This window comes from Serinus canaria, chromosome 2 (genome assembly GCF_022539315.1).
Source record: "Serinus canaria isolate serCan28SL12 chromosome 2, serCan2020, whole genome shotgun sequence".
Classification (NCBI taxonomy): domain Eukaryota; kingdom Metazoa; phylum Chordata; class Aves; order Passeriformes; family Fringillidae; genus Serinus; species Serinus canaria.
In genome coordinates this window covers 56,793,797-56,818,920 of record NC_066315.1, presented here as the reverse complement: position 1 = coordinate 56,818,920, position 25,124 = coordinate 56,793,797, and the positions used below count along the sequence as shown (strand labels likewise).

Here is a 25,124-nt window from a genome sequence, read left to right as displayed (position 1 = left end):
ACAGCCACATTTTTTCCAATTAGCAATGAACTACAGTCAGCCTCCATAGCAACTACATTTCTGTTTATTTCATATTTAACATTCTTCTCTTCTCACCTCTCCTGTCTTTTCTAGGTTGGCTGCATGCCTTGGGTTTGGAATACCAATTCCAGCAGCTCTATAGTTATAATTTCTCCTGGTGGAACAAATAAAACAATGAATGAACTTCCATGTGACACAGCCCACTATGCTTTCCTTTCCTGTGTAGTGGGGACTCTCACCTTGGCAATATTTCTACGTGTATCTTCCTTGCCAAAAATTATTCTCCTGCTTTTTGTTACAATTTTGTACATAGTTATTCTGGAACTCAGTGGCTACAGAAAAGCAGTGGGGTAGGTATCTTATAAAATTAAGCAGTGGGTAATTTTCTATAGACAGTCACACACTGACTGCTTATTTCTGAATTGTCCTCTAGTGTTCAGTGCTGCCTAGGAGTAGAGCATAAGAAATACATCCGTCATCCTGTCCCCAGCAATTGTAGGATCTAGTAACATCCATCAACAAGAAAGCAGCTTTGGGGAGCTGGCAACTGTTGCCCCATTGTTCTGTAGTTTTATGTTAATGTACCCCAGCTGAACAGTCTGCAGTCTGGCTATCAAATGGAATAGGAAAACAAAGTTAAAAACTGAACTGCCATATTTCAGCAGCCCTCAATCAATCGCAATTTCAATAAAGCTTTTGAGCTTTTCAATGTTTTTATATTTTCTAATTAAAAACATGCACACACATTACAATAATGCATAGCATCCAAAATTCCTCAGGAGCTGCATGTTGGTGTGATGCAGGGATCAGATGTACTATCACCCATCTCCCTGCCCAGATGAGCCTCTTTGGAAAAAGCTAGCGGTTAGGAAGTACCCATGTGTTCTAAACTAAGGATCTGATATTAAATGTTCAGTGTTAGGTATTAGACCTGGAATAACACACTTATTTTCTTCTTATTTTTCAGGGGCGGCTCCTTTTATATGCGTGGCTATGAACCAATACTTGCTATTTTGCTATTTTCTTGTGCTTTAGCGCTGCATTCAAGACAGGTGGACTTGAAACTGCGTCTGGACTACCTCTGGGCAGTGCAGGTAAATCACAGGACTTCATAGTATCCATGCACACAAAATGACGTCTTACTTTTTAAATTGGTTTTCAAATACTTTCAGAGCAAATTACTTGGACTAAGACACTCAAACTTTTTCGTGTCTCTTGGACTTCACAGCAAAAGATTATTTTAGAGCTTTCTTTCCACAGATCTATACAATTCATTTTTCCTGGAGAAGTGATTTTTTTTGTTTCTTTGCCATTGCTCCAGTAGACCATTAATCAAATAATATATTTATATCAAAGATGCATTAGGAATAAGCTGTTAACAGTATAGGTTTGAGATAAAAAATTAAATCCATGGGAGTTTTTATCTTATATTACAAAAAGGAGTGAAAATAAATCAATATTCAGGTAAACTTAAAAGAAGCAGGTAAAACTGATAAAAGGAAATATTTAAACCTATATTATACAAAGAAACTATGGAACTCTTTCCCAGAGGAAGATCAGAAATTTATTTAGATACCAAGTGCAGGGACCATTTTTGGAAATGTATTTCCTAACTATCACAGACACAGGAAAAACCTATAGAAATTATATTAGCCATAACATGGGCATCAGGATATGTCTACCTCCTGTCACATCTCTCAGCAGTCTAATCCCCACCTCCAGGGTGTTTTACACTGGCCCCCAGGGGAAGAAGAAAGTTGAATATGTAAGTTTATTTGGTGGAATTCGGAAGTTATCCAAACTTACACACCTGTACCCTGTTAATTATTTTGTCAAGAGGACCATTTAAATCATTATAGTTCTTGCTTTTACACATAACAAAAAGACTGGAACACATGGATTACTGGTTGACTGGAACATATCCCTGGTTCCACTGTGTTACATAAAATGGAGAAATCAGTTATGACTTAGTTCTGTTGTCTTCTGCTTGAAAAGTTTTTCTGTCTAGCAGTTAAGCTTTGTGGGGGTTTCTTGTTTGACTTGATGTCCAAGACTTTGTTCCCTTCTTTTATGCTTTAAGATTATCTTGTTCTATAATTTCTGTTAACTCTGTGCAGTTCAACTGAGTGTGATCATTCAATTTAATTTTTGTCCTATGACCTGCAGTGTTGATAACTGCTGTGAATGTCAGCCTCAGAAGGTTGTTTTGGATAAACTGATACTAGTTTCTCTTTGCTGTGGTGCCAAATACAATTTGCAGATGGAAAAAAAGATTGCCTGATTTTGAAATTCAGTGCAGCACCTGCCTTGTTGGATAGTCTCTAATGTTATATGGGTTGACACACGGTGGAAGTGTGAGTGCCATCGGCTCCATTAATACCAAACCTTCTGTATGTTATTCCTAGCCCTGAAATAGAGGAGCAGTACAGTAATGTTCCAATTTTGCTATCCTGTGGCCTTTCACTGGAACAAGATGGAGTTCCAGCATCTTAAATACTTTTTTTCATTCCATCAACTGCAACTTGCATGGCAAATTGTGCACCCCTAATGGAAGTACTGCTTAAAGATTCTTAGTTTTAGGTTAGCTTTTAATTAGCAATTAATCAGTTTAAAAAATTGGAGTGCAGGAGTATGGCATGATTTTCTAATGAAAGACCAGACCTGGAAGTGAACAGTGGTAAAGGAAGAAATATGGACTTCTGTTTTCTTAGAGACAAGTTATATAAAAATACCTAGTCATCATCACTATTGTTAAAACCATTCTGCACTTTCTCCAAGGGACAGTAAGAGGAGATAAGTTGTGAAATTTCATTATTGTCCACCGGCATTTCCCGGTACCATTTCAAAAAGTGCTTTTCATCTGAGAAAACCAAACACCATTTTCAGATCTTTTCAACTGTAAATCAGAGACATATGTGGTGCCACCTTGGGTGTGAGGTTTGCGTGATAATAATGAGAAAGGAAAAAATCAGTTTAGGTAGAAAATTCAGAATTCAGAGATCAACATAAGTAGCATTCTTTGAAATCAGTATGCTGATTTCAGATTATGATTTCAATGATTATATTCTTGGCCTCTTAGATTATCTGGGCATATACCTTTCATCTTCTCAATTCCAAGTGGAAGATCTATTCTCTGTACAGTAAGTAATAGTGGATAACACATTAAAAGAAATGCTGTTCTGCTTTCCCCTCTGTGTATTGGTTGGAAATTATATTGAGTCCAAGGATTAATTGTAACAACCAGGAGTACTATCCATGATGGATGTTACAGAAGTGGTTGTTTTGCTTACCCATTCAAATTAATAAGGAAAAAAAAACCCAGAACATGGTCTTTGAACTTGCTAGGTTCAGGGAACACTGTTTATTGGAAATACCTATATGTTAAAGCTGCCTTTGAGTAGTTAGCAAACTCCAGGCTAATTGTTCAGCAGCCTTTAAGAGGTGACAAATAAGAGCCAGTTTTCTGTGGCTGCTGGACTGCAGGAGCCCTCTGTAAGTCTAAAAGCAGTCTTGGTAATGTTTCTCTACAGCCATAGTACTACTTACCATTAAACCATGTTGGCTTAACTTGGTTGTACTTCTGGTAACAAACAACGGTTTTAGAAAGACCATTGACTTAGTGCACAGGATCTGTGGAGATTTTTTGTTTTGCAAAGTGTGTGTGCTGATTCTTTGTGCAAACACTGAATTGCATGAACCAAATGCTAAATGGAGATTCACATCTCCCAGTAGCCAGTCCCTGCTGTGTGAAGATATTCCTGTCATTTAAGAAGCTTTTCAATTGCTGGCTTACATCTGGGAGAATTTCAGATCCAAGGACTATTCTGGAAGCTTCAAGCACTTTGTTTTCTGCTTTTAGTAACATTCATTATTGGGCTAATCCTGTAAAAAGTGTTCTCAGAATAAAAGCATTTGTGGCATAAGCTGTAATAAAAAGGATTTCATAGATAACTTCTTTTATTTCATCATGAATGACAGTCCAGTACTACTAAATTATACTTTAAACCAGAAAGTATCGTGAAACTAATCACAGGAATACATAGACACATCTTCGGTGGTCTGTGCTAAAGTCTGAGGAAAACACAACTTAACACATTTTTTTCACCCCATGGGGGGAAAGGAAAGTACTTTGAAGAAGAGCAGTTTCAAACAAGAAAAACTGATTAAGAAAAATTACAGAGTTTCAAGACAAGTTAATCCAACTTCCATTCATCTAGGCTGCGTTATCAGAACAGTGATAATACAGTAGAATTTATGTACATTGCATGAAAAAATCATTTTTTATGGATGTTATGTTGTTAAAATATTTATTTTTGTACTTTCTGTTCACAAATCAATAGTGTTACAGGCTCTTTGTTGATTTGCTGTGGGTTTTTTTCTATGCCATATTTAAATTTTCTAAATATTCCAATATTTTCAGAAAATATCTGTTGTTTTTTTCCTTGATATTTTTAATAGGCAGTGGGAGAAGAAATTCATTTTCTGCATAACATTATTGTGTAACTCTGTGTTCCTCATATGACAATATCTATGAATAGCAAATATAGGAGATTTTACTTATTTGTGACTGATAATCACTTTTGATTATGCAAATTATTTACGAGAACTGGGAGGGAAAAAAAAAAGAATGGACAAATAAATACAAGTAACAAATTCAGGAAGATCCTAAAACTACAAAAAAATGTAGTTGCTCACTCTCCCAGGACCTGTCATGGGAGGAAAACAAGAATAATATGATTATATTAATTCATTTGATGCATTCAATTGGTGCATTCTTTAGGGAATACTAGAATATCATTCTGCTGTCTTTTCAAGCCCATTACACTCATAAGAAATAAGAATTTTACAACCTACAGGCAAGACTCCCCAGGTGTCTTAGCACTTCCACTCAAAAACCTGGCACTACAAAAGCAGTGTGATGTGTTTGTTCCCTGTGGATGTAGTGCCATCTTCAGGTGCAAAAAATGAGATTCCCATGGCATTGGTGCCCAGCTTCTTTTTAACTGAATCTTGAAACTGTATTCTCATATGATATCTGTTTAGTCAGTGACTATTCTACAGCATTTTTAGCCTTATTAAATTGTCAGGTGATGAAACTGTTCAGACCACTTCCCAGACAGAGGATGGGTAACCACTTACCAGCATTGTAAAAACTGTAGATCATGTGTAACTATGTAAAATGTAGTAGATGTTAGTTAGATTGATATAAAAAGTCATGGTAATAAAAACATTTTAAATTTTGTCACCATGTCTGGTGAAAAAATAAAGCCTGCTTTTAAATACGGCAGCTCTGCAAATACAGTTGTGTTCCACAAAATGACCTAGCTGCCACAAATACCAAATAGGTATAAGCAAACAGCAGAATGTGAAAAATTATATTGGTCATGCCAATGCAATTTCTTTTTTGTTTATTTTTACAATAATCTGTCTTGTTTTTTGAGCTAGTAGCTATTGCATAAATATCATGCTGGCAGCTTTCCTTAATTAACGAATGGGAATAGGGTCAAATAGATGAAGGTTTAAATGCCATTTAGCTGTTTGGATAATGTTCCCACCAGGAATGTAAATACCTGTGATCTGTGCTATTTTAATCTTTCAGACTCAAGTACTCATTCTCCCTTCCCAGTGTCTGTTTTTCCTGAGAAAGAATGATGCCTATGCATCCTCTGATCTCAGCTGCTCCAGGGTAGGCATTAGAAGTTCATGAGTCACAAGGAGGAAGGACAGTTTTCATTGCATTTCCCTGAAAGGCAGAAAGCAGGAAACTGGATAAAGGTCTAGAAATTACCAGTAATTGGCTTACTTCCCTCCTGCATTATCTCTGTGATGGGATAGTTTTAGAGTCCTCACTGCTGGGCATGACCAAGTCTTTTTTTACGTCATCTTCCCTCCTTTATCTTCCCTTTTAAGAGATGCAAGGAGACATTTCCCTTTTCCCCAGGCAGCTTCCAAGGAATTGAATAAATGAGAGCTGTCTTAGGCAGTGCAAGACAAGAGGATAGATACTCAAGCAGTAGTAGAAGAGGAGGTACAATTCAGTTCATATTCCAACAGATTACTCCAATAATAAAGCAGGATGTTAGGCAAGGTGTGTGGATGGTTTAAGTGCAGTCCATGCAGAGACTCCATCTTGGGTACCAGGAACAATACAGCAGTATTGACCCAGTGTGTGGGCTAAGATAATATGCCTTTGCTTTTCAACATGAGAAAGTAACTCAGAAGGAATGCTATGCTAATTCCATGAATATTTTGCTTCTAGTTCTGGAGCTAGATCAGACAGCACTAACGCAGCTTAGTTTTCAGGGCACTGTACTTCCCCACCTGGGCATTATCAGCACCAATTTCTCCCAGAACACATGGAGAGAGTGCACTCCTCTCTCTCTTTTTAGCTAGGAGGTGCTTGGCCTCAAATAGTTCAGTGAACAAAAAAATCAGAGCACTCTCCTTGTCCTGCTGCTTGCATATTTTGCCCCTATTTTGGGTTTCCTATCATTACCCACCATGAATCAGAGAACCACCATGATATTATTCAAGGACTTTCCCTGATGTTAGGGGTGTTGCATGTGAAAACAAAGATTTTCCCAAGCCCTTAGTGTTTGATTAGTCTGACCATGACTCAGGAAAGCTGAAATCCTGTTGGTTAAGCAGCCTGCCAGCACCTCTGGCTATGGGGACCCTTCACGGAGTAGTTTTCTAGATCAGAGTGCAGTTCAGCTCATTTGTTCAGGGTCACATGCCAAAAGAGAGACCTCCTTATGGGTCTCCACACCTTAACCCACTGCCATTGACCGCTAGCACCCTTGAAGAATCCACATTAACAGTTTGCAGATAATACTCTTTATTAATAAAAAACAGTAGTGAGAACTTAAGGTTTTATGATTGCTGGTGATAGCATCTGACTGCAAAAATGTATTCAAAGCAATGTACAGACAAGCTCAAATCCCCAGTGAGAGCTCACTAGAGATAATCATTCAGCATGCATGGAGTACACTTCTTACTCCATAGGTGTCCATACAGGGGAGAAGAGAGGTTCAGCCTACCAGCTAATCCCAGCAGTTACAATGGAGTCTTCTCTCCTTTCTTAATTCTTCTTTACATTTATGCAAAGCCTGAGTGACATTAGTCATACATATTACTCAGTGATGGGTGGTCATGCCTTGGAGGCAGGTAACACCAGTGCAGCACCTGAGATAATCTTGGGATGGGGATATGTGTCAATCCAAGGAGGGTCATTTTGCCACAGCTGCTGATTCAATAGTAGGACATCTTCCTTTATCTCCCTAGGCTTCCAGCTGCTGTGTGGCTTATCAACTAAAAAGTACCACCAAGTACCCTCTTCTCCAAGGGTTTCAACAGAGCCTTGTTGCAGTGTCTCCACTCCACTCCACTCCACTCCACTCCACTCCACTCTCCATTTAGTTCCCCCTAGATTGTACTGTGTATGCTGTCTGTGCTCCATCTAGGGAGTAGCAACCATACTTCCCCCTATATTTTCCATACTGTTATCTTTAATTTTATCTCAAGTCCTTTTCCCACAATCTCATTTTTGGCAACTGAAGCCTCTCAGATCCAAAATTATAGTTAACAGATTTGCATCCAAAAAGGGAAGAGACACTTATCAGGTGTGTTGAAAATGTAGCATTCTATCATTAGCAATGGTGACATCATTAATGCCTTTCCCTGCTCTCAGATGATTTTGCCACCACCTCAGACATTTCTCTGATAGTTTGATTTGAGCCATTATCTCTTCACTCAAGAGCTCAGTTCTCTACTTCTTGGTCATGAGTGTTCTTTGCTCTGAAACTTTTGTTGTGGTTCATACATAATGACGGATGTATTGGAGAATCTTTTCAATAATTTCTCCCAAAATGACCAGTTTGGTCCACAATTGGGCAAGGCAGATGAATTTGAGCACACCTTTCCACATCAGAAATGTACAGCAGCTGCCAGTGATTGAGCAACATCACCACCCATACAATGCATCAAACTGATTACTCCTCTTAGCTACTTCATTCCTTTGATTAGTCCAGAAGTCTCCACATTTTGACTCAAAGGGTATTGTTCTTTAGGAAGGTGTTCTGCCCCATATTGTATTGGTAGGTTAACTGTGAACCTTAACATTCCTAGGAAGAAAGCAACAACAAAATTTCTTGTTCAAAAAATAGAGGAATGGATAAGGAAGACCAGAATGGATACTTTATTAAGACCACCAATTCAGTTCCCAAATCTATTTGCTGTTGTCAGAATAAAATTTTCCTCATTCCAATGTGATGTAAAATGGAGTTGCAAGCTTGGTTTGGATTTTCAGCTGAAGAATCTTTTTATTTTTCCTGTTGAAACATTTAAATTCCAACAGTCAAACTAAATGCCAGAGGCTATTTCACATGTTTATAGAAAACTGTAAGTCAGAGTTATACCACCAAAATAGGGGAAGGATATTTTAAGAAAAGAGCATGTGAAATTTAAACAGCGAAATAAGTGTCAAGAAAACAGCTCACAAACAGGAAATAGTTAGAATAAAAGCTTCAGAACTTAATTGCTATTTAAAGTTTATTGATATTTCACCTCTAGAACAGGTTCACTTCTTAATTACCCAGATTAGAGTAGGAGCTGAGAATTTTTTTTTAAAGGCAACAATTCCCAAAGAATTTATGTTTGTGAAATCAATTCGCTTTCAGAACTCTTTCTACTTGTAAAGAAATTTTAAAATAGAGAATAAACTGCAGACCAAACAGACTGTGTAACCTGAATAAAAATGTTGTTTTCTAAGTTTTGTTTTCCAAGACAAAACTTAGCTACCTGGAAAAAAAAATCACATGAAATAATATTGTTAGACTATACAAAAGCAAGAGGTGACTGGTTTTCTCCTACTTAGACAGGAATGGATACTGAGAAATTATGTGGACTTTGTAATAGATCAAGATACCAAATTTCAGATATAAGTGGGACACCAAGAAAGATTAGAACGGTTTCATCAATGATTTATGTGACTGGGGTTTCTCAACAATGCCTGAGAATTTGGCTTTCCAGTCTTCTACTGGCTTTAATTAGATAAACAAAATTACATTGGGATCACAGTAGATTATTTGTGTGTATGACTGAGGAACAAAGAGTAAACTGTGATTTCTGTGAGATGAATATGATACCGATCAAGTGTTTTTCTAATTGAAATCAGAGCCAAAAGTCTCTCTAAGATCAAGGAGCAAATTCCAGTAAAGTAATTTTGCACATGAATCTATGAAAGACTAAGCTCGAATTTGCAAACCTAGGAGTCCCAAATGAGATTCCTAGATATTCAATATTTTTCAAATAAGGGTCTGATTTATAAAATCGCTTCCTACTATGTGACTCACACTAACTCTGTAAGTCAAGCACCTGTAATAAGATGCCAGTATCTTGGATTAGGGACCTCAGATGTGTTAACTCCTAAGTTAACAAATCTGTCATTCACATCAATAACAGAATTTCTCTTGTGAAGGAACTATATATATTGTCATGACAAACACCAGCATTATTAAAACAATCTCTAGAATGTTAACTATTTTTATATAATTATTTTTAATTTGTACATCATTCTTAAGGATGCTCAGTTTTAAAATCTTTTTCTCTGTTGAATCTATAGTCTTATCAGATTTGTTTCAATTTTACTGGAAAGTGCATAGGTTTGCTTTAAACAATGGAGATTTTCACTGGCTTTTTTAAACACTGGAGATTTTCACTTTTGCCTGAAAGATGGATCAAATACTGCTGTCACTGTATTGAACTACCTGGGAAGAAATTGGCCTCCAAGGCCAATGTGATTTAAGTGGGATTATTCTGGCTTACTCTGTAAATTTATCAAGTTTCTATTTAAAAGAGCAGAGAACTATAGAAGATACCAATACTACTAGCTGATCTAACCCTGAAAACAGATGAGAGACTTCAGCTTGAATTACTAAGGATTTAAAGGGATTTTGCCTAATGTAGAACCATGGTACAGGAAAACTGTTCTCAGTCTAGATTGCTACGCTACATTTTGTTCATTTTAATTCCAAAGGATTAATTAATATAAGCTATTTTATAGGCTCAGCTAAGTTTTTGGTTTTTGTAAAGGTTTTTATTTTCCTCTGTTCTAACAGGCAGAAGAAGAGAGAGATGATATGGAGAGAGTCAAGCTGGATAATAAAAGAATTCTTTTCAACCTGTTGCCAGCCCACGTTGCACAGCATTTTCTTATGTCTAATCCAAGAAATATGGTAAACCAAGATAAAATTTAAATACATGCTGTATGGGCCTGTTTTTCTTGGGCCACCTTACACCTGTATATTTTCAATAATGGGCTGGAAAAAACTTTGCTCATGTAAAAATAGTAGCTTTGTAAAACTTTGTGTTCAAGAATTAGTTTGAGATTATTTCCTTTTCTGTATGGTCCTCCTTCTCTGAAGAATTTTAATAAAATTCAGGGTCAGGGAAAGTTGTCATTCAACATCAATGTAACCAAGTACCTGCATGTAAATCACTTTTTGTTTTCATTTCCCAGTCAATGTAGGATATTGGAATTTATCACAGTATTGGATGAGCTCAGTTTGGTTCTGAATGGTGAAGTGCATGAACTGCCACGCACTTATGTATTAACCACTCTAGCTCTGGAAAGTATGCCACCATTTCCAAAACCTTCTATTTAAAGTTTAAAGCAGAGAATTGTACATTCTTAAGGAAGACTCAGATTAACATAAAAGGCTGCAGTGACTAAATAAGTTGGTTCAAGAAGGCTTTATGAGAGTCCTTCTGGTCATCTGAAAACCTTCAGCACTGGAGTTGTTGTAATATCCATGATACTGTTCTTGAGAATTTGGGTCAAAGTATTTTAACCACAGAAGAGTGATTTTGCTTTCTATGAGCCTTCCAAATTTTTAAGCAGAAACATTACCATACAGAGCAGCATTATATATTATATGATATTATATTATAGTATATGAGATTATAGTAGATTATAGTATATTATAGGAGATTATATGAGATTATATGATAGTAGATTATAGTATATTATATTATAGTATATGATATTATATTAGATTATATTATATTATATTATAGTAGATATCTATATATATTATATTATAGATATATATTATATTATATTATATCATATCATATCATATCATATCGTATCGTATCATATCATATCATATCATATCATATCATATCATATCATATTATATTATATTATATTATATTATACTCCACAAAACATGGAAAAACTTGAAGGAGTGAAGCCAGTCATGTACCACAGGAAAAAATTGGTCCATCTCTTATTTTGCTTATAGAACAAGATTGAGAAAGCACAATTATTTTTCTCATACAATAAAAGTTCTATAACTGTTAAAACTTTGTCCAAATTCTGGCTCACTGGCTCTATCTCTAAACAGGAAAAAACCCCTAAGTTTTTTTAAATTGGTTTAATACCAATTAATTGGTGCTAACTTTCTATTGTAGCCTAAAGTGAAGATATCTTTCAACATTATTTTAAGAAGTCTAGTTTTCTCTCTAGAAAAACTGATGGCCTTTGTCCTAGCTATTGCTTAGCAGTAGAATAAGTAGTGTAATAATGATGTTTAATTTGGATTAAGATTTTAAAATAAATATTCATCTGCTTATGAACTACAGGACCTTTATTACCAGTCATATTCACAAGTGGGAGTGATGTTTGCTTCCATCCCAAATTTCAATGATTTCTACATCGAACTGGATGGCAATAATATGGGAGTGGAATGTTTACGCCTCTTAAATGAAATTATTGCTGATTTTGATGAGGTAAGGTCTGAACACTTTGTCTTTTGACCATAACAGTTCTACCAAATAACTATCAACGTGATTATCTGAAGTAAATCAGTGTATCTTGAATTTTTTACTAAAACAGTACTATAAACTTCCTATTTAATCACAGTTTGTGTCCACTGGGCTTTTCTAAAGTGCCAAATTTGTACTTTTATGCACATGACTCTGACCTAAAATTTCTCTTATATAGGAAGAGTATCAAAAATGAAAGTTCATGACATTTTTTTTCATTGACCTCAAAGTGGGCAAGACTCAACTTAGCAAATATGATATGGTTTAATGAACTTGCACATACTGTCTGATAACTATGGTTGGTTGTCTAAAATATTATGTAATATTTAACAGTTTTATGTTTTAAACAAAGCTTATGGACAAAGAATATTATAAGGATATTGAAAAGATCAAGACAATTGGAAGTACTTATATGGCAGCTGTGGGACTCGTGCCTACTTCAGGAACTAAGGTAAGAAGATTTTATATTAGTCTTATGTGAAGGAACTGTTTTCCTCCAATTTCCAGAGGAACATCAGAAACACAACTAATTCTGTCAGATTATTGATAGCTTGTATGACTTCTTTACAACATTTTGAACATGAAATTCAAAGGACAGCTGGAGCCAGAAAAGGAAAACTGCCACACTCCCTTATATGGCTTCTCTTGTGATTTCATTGTTCTGCAGCTTTGAATTCCCTGCAAACTGGTGTATAAAAGCCTCTAAATCAGTGGTAGTGTTTTAAACCTGGTATCTTAGATGTTCTTGTAAGATGCAGGGAAAGGTAAACTCTAGGTGTAGTGAATTGCCGCAAAACTGGTAGAAGACTATTAAAGTGCAGTTTATATATATATATATATTGAAATCTGAATGTAATCTACAACTAAAATAAATATCCTCTCCCAACCCCCATCATGGACAGGAACGTTGTGCTAGATACAGTGCTGCACTGTACCTGGTCCCTCCACATCAGCACTACCTCTTTAATTACTCAATAATAAAAAAAGTCAAAGTCATTTCAAACCCACTAACTCTGTGTCACAGTTCTTCTGTATCCTCATCACTACCTCTTAGAGTATTATTCTTACCTTAAGTATTCTTACTATCTTGTAACAGAGATTTCCTAGATTTCCAAGCAGCCTGTGGAAAGTCAAAAAAACCTGTGAGCATCATATTAAATGCATAGTATACAGAGTACTATGCGTGTTAGTAATTATACTAATAAAACTAAATCCTTAAATTTTTATAAAACTACTAATATAAGAAGAGTATGAAAATTAAAGCAATCCATTCACCTCATCTGCCCAGAATTTTCAGACACTTCTCTCTTGTTCTGATATGCATGCACATATGTTGTAGACATATGTTGAATGCATTAGTGCATATGGTTTAGCATTGCAAAATAATACAAAATTAGAAGGCAAAAGCAAAACAAAAACCAGAAGATGCCCTGTGGACTTTTTAGCAACAACTATCCCAGCTAAGTAAATAAAAAACAAGACCACATTTAAATCAATAGTTAGAATCATTTGGAGTATATCACACAACTAAACTTCTGGTCTGCAAAATATTTCTGGCTGATGCCTTCCTTTGTATCATTCTTAGAAATCTATACATTACCAAAAAAAGAGGTATTTTAAAAAATCTGTTTATCCTAAAAAGTTTGACTCATGGGTTGTGACAGCCAAAAAAATTGATCTTTAGAATGTTTTCCGTGTGTGATCTGAGGCAAACAGGCAGTGGCATACTTTTGTGTCTGCTATAAATGCTCTTTGAACTATAATCCTCAAAACAAGAGTGTTATTGGGTAACTGTGGCAGCATATGTTCCAAAACCTAAACATGTTTGTCTCTTGTATTTTATAGTTGTCGAGTGAATGGTCAGCTGTGTTAGCCCAGTACTGAAGAGACTGTTCTGAGCTTACGATAGTAATGCATTTTAAATCGCTGCAGAAGATACTGTACAGAACTCTGTCTTCATTTTAAATCTTGGGGCAAATATTGATTTTTTTTTTAATATATGTAGAAGTTATTGAAGATTCTGTATTGCAGAAAAATTGTCTGTCATATGAAAGAGACAATAATTTTTACTTTAACTTAGGGTTTCAACTCTTCTGTGATCTTGACTTACTGTTCATGTGATGCAAATGAACAGAAATTATTCACATCCTCTTGCCAGTTTCCCCATAGTTCTTCAGCATACACCTGTAGATTAGAAGCCTGATGATCTTGGCTGTTATGCACAGGCAATCACTGCCAGCTTCACACAGTCCCTGGGCTGTCCTACGGAGTCATATGTGTCAATGGGGAACCATAAGGCACTCAAGTGCCTCTGGCCTGCTCTCTGGCAGGAGTGTTCCAGGTTCAACAGAAAATCTGGCACAGCCTCTGATTTTGAATCACTAATTTCACACCAGGATTTGGACATGAACAGAAAGCAGTGGGTGAGGTTAATTGTGCTCTTAGCTGAGGATATTTATACACTTAAGAGCCCAGTACCCTGATGAAGTTAAATATTTAAATCCCATATTTTACTGGACTCCTGTTTCTGCACTTTGCCTTGACTTCAGCAGGTGACTACAGTAAATGCTCATTGCCTCTATCCCAGTGACTTTGCTGTGATGCTCTGGGCAGTCTTTCCAGTAACTACTCTGATATTTAAATAAATAATTCCTTGTTCTATCAACAGGGCAGCACACAAACCAAACTCTTTGTAGATCTTTTACACAAGATAAATTCATTTTATCTCTTTTTCGCCAGGATCCTGACTTCACCAGGGTCCTAACTTTGTGTTCTTCAGTGCAGGTTCAAGAGTTTGCCCTAATCCTATTGAGAGGCATCTGTCACCTGCAGTGCACTCAGTATTTGTCAGTATCAGTCCTTTCTCCTGCAACCCTGAAGGGCATTACAGGAAAACAGAACATTCATCAGACAGCAAATAAATGGAAGAGAGGAAACATAAAGATTAGAAATCAAATAAAACAATGCACTGCTCTCTCCCTGCTCCAGACATTGAATATTTTATCCTTCTCTGTGGAAAATGTATCCATTAGATCTTTAAGCTTAATTATTGTTCTTCCTTTGTTTTGGTAATTCTGAAAAGAGTAGAACTAGCTAGTTCACAGTGAAAGAAGCAGAATGCCATATATCCAGGCAGGTAAATAAAAATATCTTCCCAAAAGTTGGGACTGGCACAAGGATGACTTTCACAATTTTTTTGTAAATTTCCTAGCCACATAAAACAACCCTTTCAAACTGAGGTGAATTAAGAAAATAGCAACTAGTTTCCCAGTTTTTTCAGCCATTGTTTAACACTGTGTTTATAAAATCTCACTATCATGTCAAAAACTCAGCCAGCTTTCATCTCATGCCAGCTTGCACAGTCCTGTTGTGTAACACCCTACTGAGGCTGCCACTGACCCTGCATTTCTTTCACCATATCCTACCTTTAGCCCACTTTTCAAATTTGTTTAAAAATTCATATTTCCTATTCAAATAAGAGAAGAACATAAAAGCAGTCATACTGACCTGAGTCAAAGTTTTATTCTGGTAACCTGTCTTTAACTAACCAAGGTTAGATCCGGGGGAGGGGGAGAGCATGAGTTACAAAACAAATATGCAAAGTTCTCTTTTCCACTTTCTAATAATATGCTGCTTAGATTTTTACTATTTTGTAGCAAATATTTCTTTCATGATCTTTAGAATTATGTTAGAAGCTTGCTAAGTTTTGGAATCTACAATATCCTCTGAAAATTAGTTGCACAGTTAATAAGACTGAATTTGTAAAAATTATTTTCTTATGTTTGGGGTGTTATTTACAAGTCAATACTTCACCATTTCATTTGATCCCTTTTGGAAAAAAAGCATTAGTTCATTTAGATACATTTGATAACAGCTCCCTTCAACTTGCCTGGAAAGGCAAAAAACAGGGGTGTTCTGCATCTCACAGGATTAAACCTAACAGGAATTTTGTCAATGGGAACAGCATGCACCCCATGGAACTGGGAGCTAGCAAAAGCCCCAAAGGGAGAAGAGGGCAGAAACTGTAGTTATTAATAATCATCAGGCAAAGAAGTTTTGTAAGAAAGCAGGTTATATTCCCTGCCACACTCAAAACAAACATCTGCAGCTCTCTAGCAACAGAACCACTTTACCATGGGAACTTTGCTTTCCATTCTTCCCAGAAATCAAAAGGAGAGAGAGAAGAAAAATAAAATAGCAGAAGAAAAGAATGCATGTGCTGCAGTTACCATCAAAAGTTTCCCTTCACAAACAAAAAAATTGGTTAGATTCTTTTCATAAGACATCTGTTTGAGTTTCTCATTATTTTTCACTTTAGTATTTAACCTGCACCTCAGTACCATACAAATCTAATGTTCAACACTATTTTGTTTCTAGGCTAAAAAATCAATTTATTCCCATCTGAGTACACTGGCAGATTTTGCAATAGAGATGTTTGACGTTCTTGATGAAATCAACTATCAGTCTTACAATGACTTTGTCCTACGAGTTGGTAAGTCATGCTTCTACAGTTATCACACAAGCAGAAGACTGGTTTTCGTTGGCTTTTCCTGTGCTATCAGCAAAGGATTACCTTTCCTGAACTCATGATTAAAACTGAAAGTTCTCCATTAGTGAGAGAGTCACATCCATGTAAAAGGTCAGCAGCCTGGATGGTGTGCATTAGTATTAAGGAATGGTAATTCCCTCCAGTTCCAGTGTGCTTACTTAATCTATGCACCCCTAAAAGTAAAGTGCACCAATAATTTTATACAATATTATTATGAGTGTACCTAATCTTGTGGCTTACAGTTGGAGACTGGAACAATAGCTGGCCTCTGGGCAGAGTGAGAATTTAAGGTCCAGAAGAATCTACCCCAAACACTGAAAAATTACTTAAACAAGCTTGTCCAGAGCCAAAGGGCTTTAGAGCTGCAAATTAACACTGCTGAGGGAACACTGCTAAACTGCTGAAAATTGGGTCTTACTGTATTACATAAAGTTGCATCTGCAAAAGCTTTGTTGGCATTAAAAGTGCAATGGGAGCTTTTTCTCCACAGACACCAAATCACCTTAACCAGTCCTGTTTTCTGCAACAAATCAAATCCTCTGGTCTGCACAACACAACCTTTCCCATGCAATCCTTTACATGTTATGTCTTACCACCCATTTCTCTCAGCCTTCTTAGACATCAAGTTCCCTGCTTCCCTTTCTTCATGTATCCTGCTCCCCTCCAGTGGTACTTCTACTGATGTTCTAATTTTATTGCATATTCTGACACTAATGGTTTTCTCCAGCTTCTTTCTCTATATATTTTCATGGCTGACTTGTGGGAATGAGCTAGGCTACAGCAAAACTGAGGTTGCTAGCAGCAGAAGATTGAAAAAGACCAAATAGATCAAAGGCAGCAACAGAAGAATTATGCATCTTTGACGTCCCGTACATCCTAATAATTATAAACCCCAAATTCTTTTTGAACTCTGTTATAACTTGTCTTTCCAGGTCCACAAAGGATCAAATATCTAACCCTCATTCTTCTGCATAAATTGTCGAGAAAAACCCTTGCACAGAATCTCATGCAGAGTTTAGTTTCTGCAACTCTTCAGGGCACTCAGAAGAAACATCCTCTTTTATCTTCCAAACAAGATGCTGAAATCTGTCAGAAATGTAAAATTTAGCTCTGCAGTTTTCAAAAAAATATGCTTGAGCCATTTTCACATACTTTGTCTTCTTCTACTGTCTGTGGGATACGAATTGTCTAGTACTAACAACCAGCCTGGCACACTTCCCTTACCCCAATCTTTGTGTATTCCAGACCATTATTTCTGTTCCACTTGGAGAACCTCCATTAAAACCTCCATTAAAAGGCTTTATATACGCAGCTGCAGGGGACATTATAGGAAACAATTAAAGATCTTTAGGTTTGTCCCATTTTCAGCTAAACTCTGCACTACTACTGCTTTTTTTGTTTTCTTTAAACAAACACTGGATTTTTATAAATCCGCAGAAGAATCACATTTTTATGCTGTCAATCACATTACATTTCCAATAAGATATCCCAAGGAATGTCTTTGTTTTATTTCTAAGACTTTTACAAATGCAGAAGTCCACTTGGCATCAATTTAGTCATAGAATCATGAATATGCTAAGGCATCATCGAGTATGTAAGGGAGCCATTAGGATCATCAAGCCCAACTCCTGGCCCTGCACAGGGCAGCCCAAAACTCACACCATGTGCCTGAGAGCATTGTCCAAATGTTTCTTTAATTCTGTCAAGCTTGTTGCTGTGATCATTTCCCTGAGAAGCTTGTTCCAGTGCTCATTCCCCTTTGATGAAAACTTTTTCCTAACACCTAAATTTCCCTTGACTCAGATTTATGATGTTAACATATATTACTGTATTACAAAAAACCAAAATGCTAAGACACTTGTGTCAAATCCGTTTTGCAGGATTCATGTTTCCTTTGGATAACGTGCTGTAGTGAAAACCAAACTCGTTGTTTAATTTTAGGTATTAATGTTGGGCCGGTAGTGGCGGGAGTCATTGGAGCCAGAAGACCACAGTATGATATTTGGGGGAACACCGTGAATGTTGCCAGCCGGATGGATAGTACTGGAGTGCAGGGAAAGATTCAGGTGAGTGCTTTCTAAGACAATTTTGCAAACTTTACATACTTCCTGGTTTATATGTGGTTATTACATTTTCAAGAACACTTAGAAAACGCAGCCTCTCTTTGTTCTTATGGAGAGGGCAAGACTCTCCAGATGACTCACCATCAGAAGTATAGTTGCTTTCTGTCTTATGAACTTCACTCCTTAGAGACAATAAAATCCTCAAATAAATAATTTTTTTTAATAATAAATAAAGAAACAAGAGTTCTCTGCTTCCTTGCACACGGTTGAGGGTAAGCCTGGGAATGTTAACACTGCAGGTCTTTGTGCTGTAGAACTTTTGCCTAAGTAAGACCTACAAGAAAAGGATCTATGCTCATTTGCATCTTACCACATTCTCTGTAGCTCTAAAAATTGCTTGGATACTTTGGACTGGAGAGGTGATGCAGACAGAGAGCATTGTTGCTCTACTACTAGAACCTATGGTGTTCCTCTCAAAAGCTCAGTGAACACCTGCAGTAACTTACCCAAAATATCTGTCTAATCTTCAGGGATCAAAAGGTCTTCTGCAATAAATTAACATCACTAGAACTGATACTGCTTACAATTTGGTTACATATTTCTGCTGGATGAAGCTTCATCTGTCCGTGTATTCATTTAACTCAAGACCACAAATTCTGCTTCTCAGATTCCAGTTTTATCAGTGATCTCTACTTCTTAAAGAAAATTCTAAGTGAGCCTGAAAGCAGCTGTAGGTGATAATCCATTCTGCTTATGCATATTTCATGACTAAGAAGTAAAATGGAGAGGGGTGGGAAACTACATGAACAGAAAAAAGTAATGGGTTTGTTTGTTTTTTTCTGTCTTCAGGTGACAGAAGAAGTTCAGCGGATATTAAAAAGATGCAGTTATGAGTTCGTGTGCAGGGGTAAAGTTAGTGTAAAGGGAAAAGGTGAAATGTTGACCTATTTCCTGGAAGGAAAGGCTGATGGAAATAACTCCCAAACACGGTCATTAAACTTAGAGCGGAAAATGTACCCTTATGGGAGAGCAAACATTCAAACAAAACTGGGCACCAGCTGTCCATCAGTGTCCTCAGCTGCTAGCTTTACTGTAAAACCTGGTCCTGCAGCAGGTCAAGCATCTGCCACTCACACAAACCAAACTCTGCATTATCTTCCTTCTGTGCCAGCTGTGAAGGAGGCATAGAACAAAGGAGGTTTGGTTGTGCCACTTGCAGTGAACTTGGAAAGCAATGGTTGCCTGAATTTTTACTAAGAAGTCAGAGGTCATAGGCCATGTCATTAACCAAGGACCACTACAACCCAACCAAAGAGAACTTGGGGACTGTGTAATGAACTCTTGGGATGGAACATATAAGGGCTAGCAATTCTGTTATGAAGAGTCCAAATGGGATTTTCTGGAAATGAGGCATATTTTCTTGGCATTTTTAAACAGTAAGTGAAAAAAATTGATAAATGTGCAAGCAATTATTTAAGTGTGTGTATATATGTGTGTTTTAATCCATATATGCACACATACAAATGGTTCTGTGTAGACTTAATAGAGATTTATAGAGATTAACATAAAAATGTGTATTTATTTACACATCCACTTGCAGAGACATAGCAAAGAGATTTCTCTTTCTGTCATAGCTAGAATTGTTGGGCCTGGGATTAGCAAAGCTGCATTTAATCATGGAATGTGGAACACCTGGAGACTTTTCAGGGCTACAGTAAGACTTTGAGAAACTGTGTTCCCAGTGTATGAATTAATGCAATGAGAACAGTGTTTATTGTGCTGTCAATGGCAGATGGATGAAGACTGGATTCAGCTAGTTACAGAACCCTACATATTTTTTTTTTTTTTAGTTCTCCTTGCATGCTCCAAAAACTTCCAAAAAAATTCAATCAAACCATTATACTAGGATATAAAGTAGATAAATCACAGAGCTTAAAGTTTAGGCAAAAGAATAATATATATTTTTTCCATTAAAAAAAAATACAAGAGTAGTAGAGCATAGAATTTGCTGCCTTTTTGTAGGTCATTTGACTCTGTGCAAGACAGAGGAGCCACACTGCAAGCACAGAAATATGCTTCTGCAATATAGAAACATTCCTGTCTGTACAGTGCTCATTTTACTGAGGAGCAGAAGGATGGTATAATTTCAGGCTTTTAGAAATAGCACAAGTCCTGTGGCTCAAGTCCAGGATTTACCATTCTAAACAGCTCAAGGAACAGTCCTGCACTGGTGGCAAACACGCTGCTGCTAGTTTTGTGACATTTGTATGTTTGCCAACATAGTTTTATATATTAATTGATTTTTTAAATTTATGCCACAGTTTTATTATACCTTGATTCTATCCAGACTCACTCTTCAAAGCTGTACAGTTATAGAAAGCTATAATTCTGAGAAACAAGCACAGTCAAACTTTGCCAAATGAAGAGCACTGGTAAATGTGCCAGGAGAGCGAGGCCCGCTCTTAATCTGCATGAAAAGGAAAATATTGTGGCTGCTTTTTTCTCTACTGCTGCTCACATCATATTGTTTATGGTTTCATACTGAAGTGATGATCCGGATGAGAAATGTGGAGTGCAACTCCATAGTCCAGGTGGAAGCAGTTGAAGGTCATCCTGCTGAGGGACATGTGCTCCATGGACATGTGCCATATTGTCCTGATGGGGATTCACAGGCTAACTAATCTCCTCTGCTTTCCAAAAGAGAAGTAAAACTTTACATTGCCTAAAAACATGCAAAACTTCCTTTCAACAAGCAAAACAATCCACCCCCCCAAAAAAAAACCCACTAAGATCAAAATACAACAATAACAGCAAAAGACAATAAAAAACCCCAACAAAAACCAACAAAAACGACCCACAAAACTAAAAATTCACTCTAGAATGCAGAAGTTGTACAGACTCTACAACAGAAAATTTTGATGTACTAGGTCTCACACTTACCTTTGGTGGGCCTATTTTGTAACAGATTTCAGTGGAAAGAAGGTTCTGAGAGAGTCCCCTCTTATCAGCTTTTGCTTTGGAGCAGTAATTTTTTGCATTAAAAGTATACGACATCACTATGTCAGTAGATGCAAATGGTTAAAGAAATGTTGCAGGAATTTCTGTTCTCCACTCAGGATACTGTGGGACTCCAGTGTTTTTCAGCAGAGTTTTAAAGTAATTTTTATGTACCCTGTCTGCTGGGTGCTTCATTGCAAAGCTGGCAAAGTTAGTCATAAGATTAAAGTGACTGTAAAAACCTGAGAACTGCTTCTTAATTGTGCTGTACAGTTAATATGCACCCTGATTGAGCTGAAAAAAAGCAGAAAGTCACTGCATTTCTTTATCTCTCTAGAAGCTACCCAGTTCACAGATATTTTTCTAGAATAATTTATTTCTGGTTTTGAGAATTTCAAATAATTTAAAAAATATACATGTAGAGAATACAGATTTAAAAGAAGAGATATTTACATAAATAAACTAAGTGGTATTCATGTAAAGTACACTGCACAGTTATGTTCTCTAACAGGTTTATAAGAACTAAATAATCACATGGGTAAGTTAAATATTTAACTAATTTGGAAAGCATTATGTGCAATAGCATTAATCACTCAGTTCCTCTCTCAGAGAGCCCATGCTGCACAATTTTTGAATTCAATGAATTTGGTATAATTTCACTGATAATAATGAAATAAAAGCATCTTCTGATCCTAGAAGTAGATCTAGTAGTATGTGAAAACATCGACAAAACACACCCATTGGCCCACCCAAAAGCTTTCAGTGAAATTACTTGTTTGTTATTCTTTTTATTTGGCTCAAGATACAGGCATCTTGCCATTGTTTCTTTGAGCTTTTACTAAGTGGACAGTGACCACAAATGAATTGTCCCCTCTGCTGATATTTTTGTGACTGTTCTCCTTCCCAGACCCATTCCCAGTCTGGTAATTTCAGTGGAAGGTCATGTAGCAAGGTAAATTTAGATTATTCATGTTAACATTTTAAATTATTAGCAGGTGATAAATAATTAAAATTGGTCCAAAGATTTTAAAAGCCTGATCCTCTTTTCCAAATAAGGCATGTTATTTTTGTAAGAATGTTTTCCATTTTGAATGGAAAGGACCAGACAGGCACAGTCCATCATCAGTTTCTCATTCTGTGCTTTTGGAGGTCTCTGCCTCCTAGAGCAGTTGAGTGGACCGGAATGGCTTCTTGGTGCTGCAGGCAAGCTGGTGTGTATGTCCTAGCTTACAGAATCAATAATTGTATATTTGGCCTTGGTTTCCAGACTTTTAGTCATAAATTTATAGAATTCTTTGGGTTGGAATGGACATTAAAGATCATCCAGTTCCAGCCCTGTTGCCATAGGCAGGGACACCTTCCAACAGACCATGTTAGCATCACTCTCATTAAGTTCATTAGCATTAACATCATTATCCAATCATTAATGATTTTAGTATTTGTATTATGTTGTTGCTGGTTTTACCATGGGGAAAATGACATATTACTTTGTAGTACTGGACTGAGAAGTATAAATTTATAAAGAAAGTTCAGCTAAGGCACAATTTAGCTGAATACAATGTAAAAATGATAGGCGGGTGCCATTTCAACAACGAAAGCTAAGTGCCCATTGAAATCATGATATAATGAATCTGTGCTCTTATTTTTATGCTTTCCCTCCCTATTCATACAGTTTTTCCCCACTTTTCTATTCTGTCTATATTTGTTTAATTTCAGCTCTTGTGTGACAGTTTTAAATGACATATTTAATCTCTCAACTCTTCTGCATTCTTTGGCATGTTGCATTAGCTTTATACATGGAAAGAGGGGAAATATAAATGGAAGTAATACTTCTGAAAACCTCATAAATGCACATTTTCTGCCAAATTGGAGAAGATTGTAAGCAAAATTTTTATTGGCAATTGTCCTAAGATGGTATGTGGCCCACTCCAATATCCCAGGTAATCATCAGAAGGATTTCCCTGGATTTCTGTGGGATTTGTGTTGTGTCCATCTTACTGCATGCAGTTGTATTTCCTGTCTTGCATATATTAATTTTCTGGTCAAGCACTGTAACTTTTGCCTAGGTAACCTTGCTGTAGCCCTGTCAAGGTCTCTGCCCCACAGCAACCAAAAGTCCCAAGTGTTCATCTGAGGATAGCAACTTGTTGATTTGTGGGCAGAACAGCCTCCTGTACTTCTCTTCACTGTTTCGTGCAGCCGTTAGCTTCAAATAATTAACAGATACAAGCACTAAAGAAAGTGATGCCATTTTGGCATGTCGATGTCTGTCAATAGCAAGCACAATATTTCATGTCAGTTTGCATGCTTTCTCTTTCAGATAATAGTAATAATAGCAGTCTTTCATTCTTTATATAAACATATAAGTGGCAGAGATCTTTAGCCTTGAGAGCTAACTTCTAAGTATTCCTATACTACCTTTATCTTCAAATGGTTTTTTAATTCATATTCTCGGCTGAGATTACAAACTGGCATTCCATTGGATTACTGGCTAGATATTTCCAAACATACTCCATTTACATGGACTAGAAATCTACTTTACCCAGCCTGTGAAATGCATAGTTTTTAGTAGCTGCTTTGCCCTGTGGCTAGTGACACTCCATTATCTTCACCAAACAAACACAAATTCTCCCTTGCTTTCCCTAGGTGAGACTGAGAGCCAAAAGCTTCAGCTTTTTGTGGCTGAATCTGCATCCCCTTAAGTATCCACAAGCCTGCAGCAATCACCAGTTTAGTATGCTTGTAAAGGTCAGGAGCTGAGATTCTGTAGGCCAAGTTCTGCCGTGGGTTATAGCAATGTCTCATGTTGATACTGAACTGAATATTTTACAACACTGTAAACAAGAGTGGGTCATGCACCGAAAACTCTTTCACACTTTTGCCTGCAATTTATCTGTCAGGCAAAATAAAGTAATTGGGTGTCACTGTTTGAATGGAAACAGTATATGACCGGTGCCATTTCAGTGCTTTGAAGAGTCTGAACACTTTAATAAGTAGAGTGATCATTTTCCTCTGTTGGATTCCTGCTTGTAGCAGAAAGAATGCATTTTCTTTACATCAGCAAGTCCAGATTCTGTATTTGTTCTGCCCAGGCAGGAGGACTATTTAGCCATAATATTCTTTCAAGTTAGAGTTTTGTATTACAGTGAAAACCAACATTTTTTTAATTTGTGATAAACCTGTATTATAATGCCTTATTTTTAATCTTGTACAGTGTTACAAAACAACAGAAAACATTGGCCTTTCATGTATTATCCACTTTAAAAGATGTATTCTACTATGAAATTTTGTAAATAGTTTTAGCTGGGACAGGTAGTTGCATGTACACTTGTATAAAAAGAAGCAAAAAGGCACACTTTTAACAAAATGAATGATTTTTGTAAGAGGCATTTTACATATGCATGGAGATTATATAACCTTTTAAAATAGGTGTCTTTTTTGGTTTTCCTTGCAATCTATTGCATGCCATTCATGCCTGACTTCAGTAAAACAAAACAGTAAGTTTTCCTAAATGTTTTTGACATATCACTTCTGGCACAGTTAAATCACTAGTTGCATGTGCATTCAGCAAACCAAATTAAAAACAGCAAATAAAGAAGAAAAATAACTTCATGATTGTGATCTGCCAACTTCAGTGTTTCAAGGTCCATAACAAAGCATATGAA

At 36.6% G+C, this 25,124-nt stretch overlaps 1 protein-coding gene across 1 annotated transcript in view; it reads left to right on the top strand.

Annotated features, from left to right (window-relative positions):
• The window catches only part of ADCY1 (adenylate cyclase 1), a 144,791-nt gene extending 125,141 nt beyond the window's left edge, over nt 1–19,650 (top strand). Inside the window, exons 13-20 of the mRNA XM_009093871.4 lie at nt 115–371; nt 989–1,115; nt 10,140–10,256; nt 11,668–11,814; nt 12,203–12,301; nt 16,228–16,342; nt 18,341–18,465; nt 19,312–19,650. Coding sequence (XP_009092119.1) covers nt 115–371; nt 989–1,115; nt 10,140–10,256; nt 11,668–11,814; nt 12,203–12,301; nt 16,228–16,342; nt 18,341–18,465; nt 19,312–19,650 — 1,326 coding nt within the window. The remainder of the gene's footprint in view (nt 1–114; nt 372–988; nt 1,116–10,139; nt 10,257–11,667; nt 11,815–12,202; nt 12,302–16,227; nt 16,343–18,340; nt 18,466–19,311) is intronic.
• Nucleotides 19,651–25,124: the final 5,474 nt, after the last annotated feature.